The 16,371-nt window shown below is 39.4% G+C and overlaps 1 protein-coding gene across 1 annotated transcript in view; it reads right to left on the reverse strand.

Annotated features, from left to right (window-relative positions):
• Positions 1 to 16,371, reverse strand: part of LOC134532218 (uncharacterized) — a 141,042-nt gene that overhangs the window by 31,791 nt on the left and 92,880 nt on the right. Inside the window, exon 8 of the mRNA XM_063368638.1 lies at positions 10,316 to 10,529. Coding sequence (XP_063224708.1) covers positions 10,316 to 10,529 — 214 coding nt within the window. The remainder of the gene's footprint in view (positions 1 to 10,315; positions 10,530 to 16,371) is intronic.

The following is a 16,371-nucleotide window of genomic DNA, read 5'->3' on the forward strand; positions in this document are numbered from 1 at the left end:
CTTTAACATTACTAAATGTGGAGTAGTGATTGATAGCATTCTTTTTCATCAAAGCCTTGAAGGCTGCATTGTAAAATTCCTTGCCAAGATCTGTCTGTAGGTGTGACGGTATGCACTCATCACGTAGAATGTCTGCCATAGCCTTGGTTACATCAGCTGCATTCTTCGATTGTACAGGTCTAGCCCAGGCAAACTTGCTATACACATCGATGACTGTTAGCATGTACTTGAAGCCCTTGTTTATTCGTGAATATGTAATCATCTGAACAAGGTCTGCCTGAAATAAATCATTAAGACCATACACTATAACCTTACGACGTTTGTAGTTCCGTCTTGCAGGAGCATGAAGCTCTCGGGCAATCCCGGCTTTACTCATGATATGTAACCTGCTTCACGCAGTTCTTCCAGAATAGTCAGTATTTCGTTATTGTGACCAGTATGTCCGGCTGATTGCGAAGCCAGTAACAAGCGAAGTCGAGAAACTAATTCATTTGGATCTTCCCAGTAAATATAATCCTTTTTGCGCTTCAAATCAAATGTTTTTTGCACTAGTCCACTACCTTTCTGCTGCGGTCCAATACCTCCAAACATGTGATATATAATGCCGAATTTTGGATGTTCCAATGTCTTATACTGTCCAGTAAAAGCATTATTATTTTTAAAATATCCATTCGTGATTTCAAGTAAATGTCTATACTGTTTTAAGGCCATGTCGGAGTATACAGATGGATCTCGTGTGAATAGTAGTTCGTATAAGCCAGGTGCAGCCCGAAAAACTTCATCATTCACACGCACCTCACTTTTGGGGAGAAAGAATATTTCTGAATTTCCTATAAACCATCTGTTTTTGCGACGATATACTCCATATATGACATCATTTACTCTAGGGTTAAAATTACTTAGATATGTTTGTGCTTCGTCGGTATTGGATTCATCTGATGTAGTAGGTTCTGAATTCTGATGTTTCCTATACCATAGATTCAGTGGTAAATCATCATCGCTGCTACTAGATGTAGCCTTAGGTTGAGGGTTTTTAAAAGTAGATTTTAAGGGTTCTTGTTTCACAATGGGCGCAGGTGCTACCTTTTCAAGTAATTGGTTGAAAAATAGCTTCATTGATTTCATTACGCTCTAAGCAAGCCCGTTTTGCTAATAAATATTAAGCATGTACATTCTTAATGACGTGGTTTAGCTTATCTGCCTCGAGCGACATAACTGAAGACAAACAAGATAACTGAAGTCTTATATAGCTCTAAACCTGAACCGATAAATGTTAGATCGATCGCACTTGTGTACCCAGATTTACATCCTACGATGTCTAAGGCCTAGTACGGGGAACTATTGGTTTAGGAGTCGCAGGTTTCGGTAGAGCAATTGGTTTAGGAGCAGCAGGCTTCGAACCTGTATTGATGAGAGAAAGTAATTTATGGATATCATTCTTCATACTATCGATAGTGCGAACCATTTGTGTAAACCTCTGAGTGTTGCCTGTGCTACTTACACTTATTGACTGCAAAGAATCTGTTAAGTTTGATGTTAGATTATCTTTAACCCCAGTAAAATCGATTCATGCAACTTTCCTTCAAATGAAAACAGCTTATTTTCCAACAACGAAGTAAACATGTCACTTAATTTTATTAGCATTTCATAAAGATTTTTATTCAGTTGATCCACCGAGTGCTGCTTATTCGTTTCCATAGTATGCAAGTAGTTGGTAAGCTCTAATTGTACACTTCTCATGTCAGTGAGTGAGCTATTGAGTCCAGTAAACCGTTGCTTCAACTCATCCGAAATGGTTCTTAAGGCATGAGTAATCAATCCGGAAATACCGTCAACATAGTTTTTATTAACAGCATCATCAGGATCTCTAGGTGTGGCCACGCGTTTAAAACGTTTACCACCCGCACTACAGTGTCCATCATATGTAGGAATCAAACACGACTCATACTGATGTTTAAGATTCCCACCACCAAACTTGGAGACGCTATAGTTCATTCTTCAATGATGCACAACTATGAAGTGGTCGAAACCGCGGCGATACCTGCCTTTTTGTAAAGGAAAATCCTTTACAATGACGAGAAATCCGTGCTTAATGCTCCAGCATAAAAAGCACATATCTTTAAATTTCTGAAACGGCATGTCTGTGTTTACATGATCATCATAAGCGTGACGTAAATTAAGTTCGTCCATGCGGAAAAGTACTATAAAATTCGCGTTATCGCGGAGCAAATGTTTGGGTATACGGCTATATGTCTGACACAGGTATATGCAGTCTACCTTGGCATGTCTGCCCATGGAAAAATAAGCTTTAATTATGCCTTGCTTCTCGCACACAACATCGTCGAAAATAATCACCGAATTGGCCCTTGCATTGTCAGGAGACACGACATCTGTATTATCGTTAAATGGAAAATACTCCAGTCCATCCACCGATTGTAGATTCGTAGCCAGTCGCTGGTACTTTGGTTGTTGTAGTGATTTCGAGTATAGGTACACGTTTTAGAACCGAAGACCGTTTGGTTCCTCTAGTAAACTCAGTAGTACACACATTTTTCCACAGTTGGATGGGCCTGCGATTATGCATCGAACAGTTGAGGGTAATAAAGACCCATGTCGCGAGTCAAAAGCATCGACTTCATCATCATTAGTGATGCGCACTGGTAACGACTCGCTCTGTGCTACGAGCTTCATGACACTAAGTGGAAACCTATAAAACAGACATACTTATAAGGAATACTATCAGTTCGTTGTTATAGCTCGAGCAAGAAGGAAGGTACAGAAAGGCGGAGGGTTAATAAATTATGTTATTAACAAGCTACCAATTGAACTACACCTGCCAGGATATCAATACTGTGGAGCAGGGACGAAATAATGGAAACGACTAGCACGTGGTGACCCAGGCATAAATTCTCTCGACAAAGCTTGCAAGCAGCATGATATTAGCTATTCACAAAGCAATAATCCTAGTGATAGGCACCTAGCCGATGGTATATTAGCAGACACAGCTGCGCAAATTGCAAAGAATTCAGGGACAAAATTTGGGGAGAAAGTTGCGGCTTGGGGTGTAAATAAAATCATGCGTGTTAAACGTAAACTCGGATCGGGTATAAAGCACAAACCCATGAAGAAAAAACAGAATAGGAAAGCCCACACAAAGAAGGGTGGACTGTTGCCCTTTATTTTCCCAGCGCTGGCTGCGCTAGGTAGTTTGATTGGTAGAGCTGCAGGTATAGCCAAGTCTGTTAACACCGCTAAGAACCAGGTGAAATTGCTAAGTCAAAATGCTCAGCATAATGCTACAATGCAGGCACTAGCACGCAATTCAAAAAATGGGTCCGGACTCTTCTTGCAGCCTTACCCAGTTATGGGAGGAGGGGGAAGGCGGGAACCCAGAAGCAAGAAGAATGGATACAAGAAACAATAATAATAAATAACTTACCGAAACATCCTCTTACCAATGTAGACTTAACGATAGCAATAAAAAAATTAAAAATTCCATACTTTAGAAATGTGTTTATGAGGAACAACTTGCCAAGAAAACCATGGCATAATGAATGTGCTATAGTTAATTTAGATTCCTCGGAAGGGCCTGGAAGTCATTGGGTTTATTTTAGCAAGAGGGTACTGAATGTTACATATTACGATAGTTTCGGAGATTTGCCTCCACCATTAGAACTGCTACGATATTTGAAACAATCTAAAATAACCTACAACTATACTAGACAGCAGAGAATAAACTCATGGAACTGTGGTCATTTATGCATAAAGTTTCTGCACTCTGTATATAAGAAACACAAGTAAGAGTTTAGGCTCACAGTTCAAAATCGAGGGAAAGTTGCACCACGTAGAGAGACGTAATCGAATAACCTGAAATGTCGATCACGTTAATACTAACAGGAAACAGTTCGGAACTATGTTCCACACACTTTCCTCCCCTAGAACTTAGTGGAGGGGACTGGGAAATGGCTCTTGTTGACTTCCACAGCTATAATAGCATTCCTAATGTTCATGAAACAAACAATATATTTCTATATATCCTAAAGGGCGACGAGCAGCCACGTGAACTGGTTCTACCAAAAGGCAGTTATGAAATTGCAGACATTGAGATGTATGTGAAACAAATGCTACCTACTGATATCTCCTTCACATTAAGAGGCAACCCCAACACACTACAGTGTGCAATGTATAGTGATGTAGCAATAGATTTCCGTGCTAACGATACTCTACGAAGCATGCTTGGCTTTGAAGCTGGAATCTACAAGGAAGGAATAGTACATGAATCAACACTGGCTGGCGACGGCGATGGTGACGGTGGCGCGCTCCGGCGGTAACTTTAAGAATTAAAGATGTCGACGGTGGCACACTCTGGAAGCAACACTAGGAACTAAAGATGGCGATGGTGGCATCATCTGGTATCGATTATATGAACTAAAATATGGCGACGGTGGTGCCATCTACCAGCCAACTTGAGAACCAAGATGGCGAACCTCTGGCAACTAATTTTTGAATTTGGCGCGCGATACTAGCGACATCTACCAGCCAACTTAAGAACCAAGATGGCGGCGCCTCTGGCAACTAATTTTTGAATTTAGCACCATCTGGTAGTCTGTGCTGGAATTAAAGATGGCGGCTGTATAATAATAATTTTAATTTCAAATGTGGCGCCTTAGGTATGCATCAAGGAAGGCAAAAACACCCTCCCCCCATTTATCATAAACTTGCCGTCAGTACGTAGCATATATAGATTATTTATTATAGTTATATAGATTATTCGTGGTCTGGTTGGTAAGGTGCCTGCTTTCTAACCTCGACATCCTGGACGTTTTCATGTCCCATGGATCGAATCCCAGCTTCGGCACTGAAAATATTTTAGTTAAAGAAAAAAATAAAATAATCACTGCTGCTACCTGGTGGCGACCAACAGAACTATATGACGTCACAAGATGGCTGCCTCCAGCAGACGAAAACAAGATGGCGGCCACCAGCAGACTAAAACAATATGGCGGCCACCAGCAGACGAAAACAATATGGCGGCTACCAGCAGACTAAACAAGATGGCGGCTGATGATTACATCGAATTTCGAAAAGTTGAAGTTCGAAAAAAAAATTTGAATCCAAGATGGCGGCCATGACGAAAAGTGCACCGGTGACGTCACGATTCGAAGTTGGTGGAAATTTCTAGAAATACAAAATGGCGGATGGATTAGCATGGATTAACATATGGATTAGCATAGATTGGCATATGGATTAGCATAGATTGGCATATGGATTAGCATAGATTGGCATATGGATTAGCATAGATTGGCATACGAATTAGCATAGATTGGCATACGGATTGGCATAGATTGGCATACGGATTGGCATAGATTGGCATGGATTAGCATATATTGGCATGGATTAGCATAGATTAGCATAGATTAGCATATGGATTAGCATGGATTAGCATACGGATTAGATGACGTCATCCAAGATGGCCGCCGGATCCTGGATCCTGTGCCTGTCCTTGAATCGGCCTTTTCCATCTACTAAATCCCCGAATCCCGTCCGTCCTCCGGTGTCCCAGAACGAACCAAATACATCTACTACCAAGTTTGAACCAAGGACACCATGATGTGAGTGATTTTTTTTATTTTATAAAACCGTTATTGAAAATATTTAATTTAAAAAAATTCTCGATTATTTCGCATAATTATTACATATTTTACAAAACCCAGCATCCCAGCTGTAATAAGCCTGAGGATGGAAAGACAGAAGTATAACTAGAGATGAATTATCATAACTATAGATAGAGGAAATTATACAGGCTACAATTTCAGGCAAGCCTAATCTGTTGGTCGTAGACACAACTTACTATGTGGAAAGAACGACTACCTCTAGCTTTGTTTACCTTGACTGCGAGTACTGTACATAATGCAGTGTAATATTATCATTAAAACCTTGCATCCTGGCCATAAAAAGCCCTATTGCATGTAACAACATGGGTAAAACTAGTCCTGTATCTAAGATTAAGTAACTGACGCAAAGCTAGAATTTCAGCCAGTCTTAACAGCTTACCCATTCAACAATTGACTGCATCAAAATTCATGGGTAAAACTAGTCCTGTCACTACCCACACTGTATAAATTGTAATAAATGGTTTGGGTGTACAATTTCAGGCAGGTCTAGCGATCTGGTCGTAAAAACCCCTGACTATACAGAGCGACCAGAGTACCACTGGCCCTGTCGTTATCTTGATAGCTGATAGTGTAAATAGTGATGTGTTAAAACATTATAAAGCAAGTTTGGCGGCCCAGCCATGAAATGTCCTACTGTTTGGACGAATGCTCGTACGACGTTAAATCGTAACAGTATATATATATATATATATATAATATATGTATATATATATCACATGCTTGTATTAAGTAACGTTCGCCATCTTTTTTTTCGTCTTCTGGAGACCAATATCGTGTTTACGTCAACTAGAGTGCGCTACCGTCATATAAGTTAAAGTTTTACCTGTTAGAGTGCAGAAATTATTTATTATTACTGAGGCGTCCGCCATCTTGAAATTTGTACATCACCTTGGAAATCAGTAATTATTTAGCTAGAGATTCGGTAAAAATTACAAAAATCATTAAATTAATATGGAATTAATATACTAATTGATTATATTTATTTTTGTCCTTGGTTCCACCCCTGGGCATTGAAATAATATTTATTTTTAGGTAAAAAATTAATAAATAATTTTAAAAATCTTAAAAGCAGCATAGATTCCTAGTCTACAAGCCTCTAGTTAGCCTATATGTCCGTCATCTTGACATTTGTGCGCCCTCTTGGAAGTTCATAATATTTAACCTAGAACTTCGGGAAAATTTTCAAAATTCACCAAAAAAAAACACTCATTAAAATAATGACTGAATCAATGGATTTCTGTCCTCGATTTGATTCTCGACTAGTGACAAGTGTAACTAAATACTAAATATTGTTTTATATTCTGTTTCACAATTCCTTTCGCGGAGTTTATTAATCATTCACTCTAAGAAAAACAACTCAAGACATTATACTTGTTCGACGAATTAAATGCGTGGTCCACAAGCCTAACATGTAAGTCTAATTTTCAATACTTAGAATAAATTCTAAACCGTTCATGTACAAATCCATTCATATAGATAGACCAAGCGTCTTCGGATCACGAGACCGGGTCATAAACAATGTTAGACGTATAGACCAGACATTTCCGATCCTCATAACCTTCTTCGTCGTCAGCTAATATAACATATTTAGACCAGTCAAGACAATGTCATCAAACTATCACACCTAATGTATCATAAAATAAATTACAATCAATTAGACTAAAGTAAGATGTTTTACGCTTATAAGAGGACCAAGAATCTAATGTGCTTCCTTTTTGTCAAGTGCGTGACCAGTGTGTGCACTGTGTGTTCATTGCATGTCCTGTGTTCGTATTGCGTGTTGTTAGCATGTTCATTGGTTGTTCAGTGTGTGTATTGTGTGTTCTTTTAGTGTTTAGTGTGTGTATTGTGTGTACATTGCGTATACTGTGTGTATATTTGTTGATTGTGCTTCCATTGAAGCTTCCTTTTCGTGGATTGTGCTTAATTTTTGTTGATTTTGTTTCCGATTAAGGTTGCGATTTAAAAGAGGTACCTACTTTTTTTTTAATAAGTATCGATAGGTCTGTAGTCAGGTCATGATTTACCTCGTGGTTTGGAGATGCCTTGTATAAATAGCGGACATTTAACTTGAACTGTTTAATTTGTAAGTCAAATATCGACAAACGTTTTCTCATGGCTACTTCTGGATGTGTTTGACCACCTTCTGGATGCGCCTGGCTACCAACTGGATGTCGCTGGCCACCTAATGGACATGTGTTCCTGGCCACTGCAAAGACGAGACTGGCCACTGACTGGGCGCGTCTTGCCACCAACTGGGCGTAATAGCCTTACCAACTGACTCAACTTGCGTGTCTGGCCAACCGACTGACATGCATAACTTACATCAAGACGTGACTGGTCACCGATTACGTCTCTGGACAATGAAAATACCTGCCTAACCACCAACTGAATGAGTCTTGCCACCTACCAGACGTGCATTCCAGGTCACTGTATAGTTATGCCTATACAACCAAATGGACGTGACTGGTGACTGACTGGGCGTACCTTGCCTATCTGCTAGATGTGTCTGTGCAAACTATCTGATGTGCATTGTTAATAGAATGACATGTATAACTGCCTTGGAAACACATGTCAAGGCATGTAAAGGACGTCCTTTGTCTTCTAAGAAGAATGTAGACAACGGAAACGATTGTAATTTGTCTGTTTCTTGTACTTGTAAAATTTCTGTAGTATTTTTTATTTGAAAGTATATTATTTGTTTTCTATAACCTGTGTTTTTTATGGAATTTTTAATTAAATTATCTTTTATTTCTTCAAGCAAGGATCGAACTATGATGGATAAAGATTGAATCAATCATTACTTTAACAAGTTTATTTTTTGATGAATTATGGAATTTTTTCTGAATTTCCAACTAAATAGTTACGATTTGCAATATGGCGGCCAAGACTGCTGACAAGATGGCGGACGCCATGGTAATAATTACTTCTGCACTCTATCGAGCAAAAATTAAAGTTATATGACACCAGCGCTCTCTAGCAGACGAAAATTAGATGGAAACCTTTACCATATATCAACAAGATGTCGGACCCAAGATGGCTGCCATGACGTCAAAGGGCTGGCGCATTATCTGGCTTAGAATTAGTGGTCGGAGGCCAGTCTGCCGGAGCCTTCCGTAGAGGAAGTTTCCCTCACCATTTATTAAACAAATAACCTCGCCAGGTTCTAACCAAGGACTCCGTGTCGCAAGTAGCTTTAGTTATTATTATAATCTATTTAATATGTTTTTTATTAAATTGAAAAATTTTCCATTAAAACAGATAATAAATTTTGATTTTCAAGATGGTGGCCAATTTTTACAATTATGGAGGTTCTTTTTATTATTACTCTATTAATTAAATTTTTTTAATTATTAAAAATATTTTCTGATATTCTATCATAATTATTACGGATTTTCAAGATGGCGTATATAACGAAGCATTCTACGTTTCTAGAATTCAAGATGGCGACTTTAACGAAAATTGTGTTGTTTCTAGAATCCAAGATGAAGGCCGTAACGAAAAGTTCAATGATGACATCATTCATATCCAAGTTGGCATGCATAACGAAAGGTTCAATGATGACGTTCATATCCAAGTTGGCATGCGTAAATTAGAGTACAGCTTTTATAGAATCCAAGATGGTGGGCGTAATGGCAAGGTCAACGATGATATCATACACTTCTAAGATGGCGATCTTAATGAAATGTGCCGCGTTATATAATTCAAATTGTAGGCGTACCGGTAAATGTAACATTTTAGAATCCAATATGGCAGGCATAACGTAAAGTGCACCTTGTGAAGTCAACATTTTTTTTTTGGAATTTTTTGGTTTAAAATAAAAAAATATCGAGTATACGGTCAAGGCAATGACCTCGGTGACTTAGGGTGGTTAGACGACTGGGAATTTAAGCCAGTATGAAGAATTTTCATTATTGGGAATTTCTTGGTCAAAAATCAAAGATTTATTTTTTACGGTCAAGGTCATACATGTCTTCAGCAGCTTAAGAAGGCTTGCTTTAAGGACTCTTAAGGCGTTTCTTTTAGAATTTTGGGTTATTTAAATGGCAAGATTCTTTTAAGGGATTCAGATTTCGAATTTTTGAATATTTGAGGGAGGAAAATGGAAAATGAAAATTTGAACTTTTTCCTGGATATAGAAAAAATTCTGACATTTCTGAGTCTTTTTGAGAAATTTCTAAGGTCAAGGTCATCAAATATGGCCGTCAAGACGTCAGAATATAAGATGGCGAACTGACAATTCTAATTAGCTATTCTCAATTTTACTCCTGTCCCATGTCTAACTATTTTATACTTCTGTTTTTACTTTTTCATATAAAGAAACTTAAAATAATTTCTTGGATATAAATGAATAAGTGACCATCTATTTATATAAGTAGTTCTCTTAATATGTTTTAAGGAATTAAATTTTGTAAATGATAGACAGTGAATGACTCTTTGGGTTGCACTTTTTAATTGTACACTGCTACTAGAAGGTAGGTGATGACGAGTTTTCCTGCCCGTGAACTTCATAACAGTACTCTTAAATAATGACGACAAGCTACAGGAGGGCAAACCCGTCATCGCACTAACCTACCGCCTACTAGTAGTTTCCACTTGAGAATCGCACCCCAGGACACGGCTAGGTTACGGTGACTCACCGAAAAAGTAGACGGCCGAGAAGCTCTTCTGTATGTTTTTTTCTACGCGCACGCGCAAGTAGTTGTCCTGCGAGAGCACGTAGTCTGCGGTGAGGTTGGCCTGTTCGTAGCGGCCTAAGATGGCCTGCCGCTCGCTGTAGCTCAGCTGCACCTCGTAGTCCGCCGCCTCGTAGCTCTGCAGCTCCGCCGACTGCGAGCCCGGCTCGACGAACACCTGTCACATGTCACTCACGCACTCATGATGGCCCCACATCGCGCAGTGCGTGGCCTGCCCGTACTCAGCAGCTTGCTGGCAGTGCATCTGTCGATAGCGAGCGGCATGGCGGACCCACAGAGTGCGTTATGGTGGTTGAAAAACTTGACGCATTTTGTAGTCCAAGTCGAAATGTTGTGAGTATTCTGAGTCGAATTATGACTTGTTTTGTAATATGTTTAAATAAGCTGGTGTCTGGCCTGGTCTACTTCAACTGGATTGAACAGTTTTGTTGGAAACCATAATACCACGTTAGCCTTGTTCGCAGACAAAAAAAAACCGATACTTAGACAACAGGCTTTTTGCCGTGGTGCTTGGATTGTGATGACACTGCTGCTATCTTGAATAACCTTGTGCCGTTAATTAGTAATTTCGACACGATATATTTTAAATTTTTATTATGATTTTAAATTTTTTGTGTGGAAATTTGATTTGCTCTACTATAGTGTGATTTTACTTTGTTAGGCCGGTGTACTCCTCTGAGTTAAACTTTGTCTCAGTGCTCTGAAGCCCCTTTCTTATCGGCGTATCGGATATTTTGCTGGCCTAATCCGTGACTGGCAGACAGCTTACCATTTCCCCCGCCTTCAGTCACGTCTCAAGCCTGTAATGTCATTTCTCTTCGTGACCCTAACTGCATAGACAAGCCTGTAGCTTGCAGGCGACCAGTTCTCAGAGACGAGCTGAGATTTGCCTTTTTCATCACGTGTTAGTGTTATGTTCGCTCCTCTGCAGCCACGACGGGACGTAGATTCCCAGCAGCGTTGCATTTTAACCTCACCCCCCCCCCCCCCTTCGTAGTTCCAAGTAAGACCAATGACCGGTCGTAACCCCCTGGACAACAGTGACCGCCCCCAAGGTCTACTCGCAAAAACGAGTGCGCCAAAACTGATCGCAAGCGCTTCCTAGCGACCAAGTCGCGAACTTCTCCACTAGTCTACCCTCTAGGGCGCCAGAGAGCAGCACCTGCTTTCCCTTGAGTTATATGGACGCCGTGGGCGAGTCGATTGTTTTCAACTCAGACCCCTCCGACAGAGTTCTCTACTGTCGCCCAGTGATGCCAACTTCAAAACTCCTGCCAGAGTTTTTTCTTCGCCCGCATTCGGGCAAGTTCGGAATCTTTCGGCGGCCCAGACCTCCCCTCCACCTGTAAGCGCCGGCGGCTACTTTTAATTACGAGACGCGGTTTGCCGCGACACAGATCAACTCGCGTCGCGTCTGCAGACAGATCTCCATCGAGTATCGGCGAATCGGCAGACTCTGCAAGACTTCATCCGACCGCTAACGACCATGTAGTCGCTTTGTATAAGGGATGCTATCCCTCAAGTCAATCCTAGTAGATTAGTCTGTCTGCATAGTTTAATTATTTGCCTTCGAAATTTTTTTTCTTTTAATTATTATCATGAAGAAATCATCCACGTCCTGCCGCGCAATTCGCGAGCTCCAGACCCTGGCTGACTCCACGACTGCAGCGTGCTGAGCAACTCCCCTGTTTTGACAGGGTCGATGACAGGGAGAGACTGAGTGCTCCCATCTCGTGGCCCCTCCCCTTCCTGTTCCGTGGGTCACATTAGAAGAAACGTTTCTACTACCCGACGTGATCGTTTGAAGACCTCGGGTGGTAATGTAAATTCAACATTTCCCCCTTACCTAGCTACGAACTATCTTAAGCGGATGACCAACCCACCAGCGACCAGTATTTTCCTCAAAATCATGTAGAACGAATAGAACTAATTATCAATGTAATCATCGGATCCATCCAATTTTGGGTGTGAAACTCATAATGCAAATGTGTATATTTCAAACTAAGAATGTAAATTGTTTTAAATAATCGCGGGCCGGCCCCCTTTTCGTTGTTCTTTTTTTTAATCTTTGAAACTTGTTAAAACCTTTTGTATGTAAAATAATGGAAACAAGATAATTCATAAGGGCATATGAAACAGGGAAACTATAGATCAAGTTAATCGTGTAGTTTTTATTTATTGATTTTAACGACCCACCAACTTCCTCCTTGCTTGTTACAGGAAGTTCCTAAATTTTGTTTGTTCCCCACCTCGTGTCGCCTCTGGTAAATAAATTTATTTAACTTATTTTTTTTATCCAGCAAGTTTCCAAAGCTCCTTTAAAAATAATTCAATTTTGAGGCACGAGGGGTGTTACAACCTTGACCTTGACTATTGACTTGGAACTTGCTTTCTAAATTTGCTAAAATCGGCCTTAATTGTCTCAAAATTCCCCCAAAAAGACATATAATTAAAATTTTATAAATATTTCACGCAAAACTTATTAAAATTTAACAAATTAATAAAAAAACTCTATATCAGGGGAAAAATTGCTGGTTTGGAGCAAAATTTGCCTAATTTTCCTTATTAAAAATTTCCTGAGAGGTGTTTTTCCTCACTAAGACTTCATTATCCCAAGCAAACGCCCTGGACAGGAAACTGTGCTCAGAGTCACTTCCCGCGGGTGGAATTCCCTTCTCGATAGACGGTATTACAGAAAAAATAACCCTCCTTCGAGAGGCGAAGAGGAAGAAGCCGGCTGGTGGATGACGCCGTGACACCACGGCTGCCCGTGTCGCCCGCTGTCGTCTCCTCCGCCACCTGTAGGACTTGAAGATTGGTAAGCCCTCCCTTTTCCATACTCGCCGTAAATCTTGGACTTGTCCAGTCTGTTGATTCAAGAACTTGGAAGAACTTGGGAGATACTGAGGCTAGTGATAAATGATGCTCGTTTGGACTTCAAATATTCTGGTATAATGAGTAACAGGATGAAGAAGTTGGCGTGTGGCGAAAAAATGGTTTGGAGCAGGAGAGAGGCTTGATTTAAGACTTACTGCCATACAACATTTTAGGTGTTAAGAGACACATCTCATAATAAACGTAGCAGCAAGTAACGTATTGCCAAGACCAAGAGTGCAGCCGAAGAGTGCCATATTTTCAGCCGAAGGTTATGTGTTGGGAAAGCCCTAGTTGCCTGTTTCAAAACTAGGACAAGACTGCTGCAGTATCTGTGCCAGCGTGTCAGCGAGTCGGTTAGTTACGTTCTGTGTCCCGGAGTTGGGGGGCGCAGCTCAGTTAGCGAGTCCAAGGGGCAATACATGTAAGGGACATAAGGCGACACGTGACTTCGCTTGCTGAGTAAAAGCTGTCGTCGTTACCCGACGCCTCGGGACATCACGACACCATCCACCGGACATCGCCTCGTAAAAGTCTACGGCTAGTTGCGTCCCAATCATAACCTCATTACAGCTGCGGTTAATATCAGTTATTCTCTGTAAAGACACACTGAATATTTATATACTCTAAAATGTACACGGCCTCCGTTGTAGGCCAGTACAGCTGAATGGTTTATAAAGAACTGTCACGTAATATAATTGTCAATTGCTGTTGAGACCAGCATTTTTTCCTGTTTTTAATAATTAGTAATTAGCTTAGCAGAGGTCCCTGTTGTAATAAGTTTTGTATATAGATTGTTGTTTAATAATTTATAATTAACACAACGTTTTATATATTATTTATAAATTTTACATTATATTAATATAGATACCCCCAATATAATTTTTGAATGTAAAAAGAGGGCCTATTTAATATTTTGATCATCCATAGATTCTTATTTATTGGTTTTGGCAAGATATGTTTATAAATGTTACATTTTCCTTATGAGTAATCTAAGTAAGAGATTAATAATGTTCATTAACTTTGGCAGTGTAGCAGGTAAAGTGTTTAATGATAGTACCTTGTGCATTTTCGTGCAATAAAGGCACATGTATAATACGCGTCACGCAGTTGCATATTTAAGGCTGATGTGCACACATGTATTAAGGCTCTCTACAGACTGATAGGTACATTGTTTGCCCACAGAATACTGCTGCATCGAGTTGGACTGTGTGAAGAGTTTAATTACACGGCATAGCATACATGTTCCATAGATATTAAATCATCGGTTAAGTAAAATTATTTGGCGATATATCCTATGCCCTTAGCATAAAATTATTTACAAAATATGTTCATTATTTATTAAAGGTATTCAACACTACTACAAGCAAATTTCGGTCTTTAATTTTTTTATTTTCTCTTCATTATAATTACATAAAAGCCAGGCGGGAAGCCCCACCACATGACATGTCATTTAAGAATCTTCTCCATCGTAAACATGCCAGAATACATTGTAGGCTGAGTCTCTTCGACATAGAAGCCACCAAAAAGAGGCACATGGGGATACTCTTTAAGGTAGTAGGAGATAGGCACCGGTTCGCTAATGCGGTTCACACGAAAATGTTCGCGACTCCAATTCGTAGTCAAACCTTTCTTGAAAACACTTCTCTGCTTGGATATCCGCGCAATGTTTCCATTTTTAGCTTAACACATTCGTGAATCTTTCTTCTTCGTGTCGGATACACTGATCGAAGCAGGTGATCATATTTTAGATATTTGGTCTTTATTTACTTGCTAGAACCAACCATGGAATAATGTTCGCTTATAAGTTTCGGAAATATATCCAGATATTTGTAATGTACATTAGCCGTAGCATTGATATTACTTAATGTAGAATAGTGTCTGATCCCATACTTCTTATTAAAGCCTTGAAGGTTGCATAGTAGAATTCTTTGCGGAGTTACATTTGCAGGTGTGACCATATACAATCATTACGAAAACTGTGTGCAATGTCCTTGGTTACATTGGACTCATTCTTCGATTTCACAGGTCTGGCCCAAGCGAACTGGCTCTACACATAAATTACCGACAGTAATTACTTAAAACCCATGTTATTTCGAGAATATCGTATCATCTGAACAAGGGGCGCCTGGAATAAAACATTAAGTTCTTTGTTTTGAAGTTATTTTCGTCTTGCAGGAGGGTTTATTTCTCTTGCGATTCCAGTTCGACTCATAGTATGTGCTTCTTTTTCGTTGATTGTGCTTCCGATTGTGCTTCTTTTGGTTGATTGAGTTTCTGATTTTTCTTCCTCTTTGTCAAATGTGCTTCCGATTGTGCTTCCAAATGTGCTTCCTGTTTGTAAAATGGGCTTACGATTGTTCTTCATTTTCGTTGATTGTGCTTCCAATTGTGCTTCATTACGTTGATTATCATCCGATTGTTCTTTTTTTCGTTGGTTGTGCTTCTAATTGTGTATCCTTTACGTTTATTGTTCTTTTGATTGTGCTCCTTTTTTTTAATTTTCGATCATTAAGTCTGTACTGAGGACATGATTGGTCTCATGGGTTGGAAATGTTTGGTCTATACAACTGATTTGAATAATAACCTGGTCTTGTGGTCTGAAGACACTTGGCCTAACGTATAGCATTTAACATTAACTGTTCAAAATGTGTTTTAAGTATCGAAAAATTAGACTTCCATTTCAGGCATAGCGACAACGTATTTAATTCGTTTTTGTCTAGTGATGATTTATTATAGTGAATGATTAATAAACTCCACGAAATGTAATGGGAGACAGAATATATCATATTTTTAAGCTGTAGGTAACCTTATCTCTGGCCAAGAATCAAACCATGGACGGAAATCTACCGCGTCAATCATTATAAGTAAATATTTTGATTAATTTTGGAATTTTTAAAAATTTTCTAGGTCAATAAATACAAACTTTCAAGATGTCGGACAAAACGGCTTATGGAAGTCTTGTATATAAGAAACTTAAGCCTCTTTTAGGATTTTAAAAACAATTTATTAATTTTGTTTTTTCACAAAAATAAAACATTTGTTTCGGTCAAGGAACGAAGTAAGGATAGGAATCCAATAAATCAATCTCTAAATTATTGAGTGATTTTTTGTAGAACTTTGAA

This window comes from Bacillus rossius, chromosome 5 (genome assembly GCF_032445375.1).
Source record: "Bacillus rossius redtenbacheri isolate Brsri chromosome 5, Brsri_v3, whole genome shotgun sequence".
NCBI classification, from domain to species: Eukaryota; Metazoa; Arthropoda; class Insecta; order Phasmatodea; family Bacillidae; genus Bacillus; species Bacillus rossius.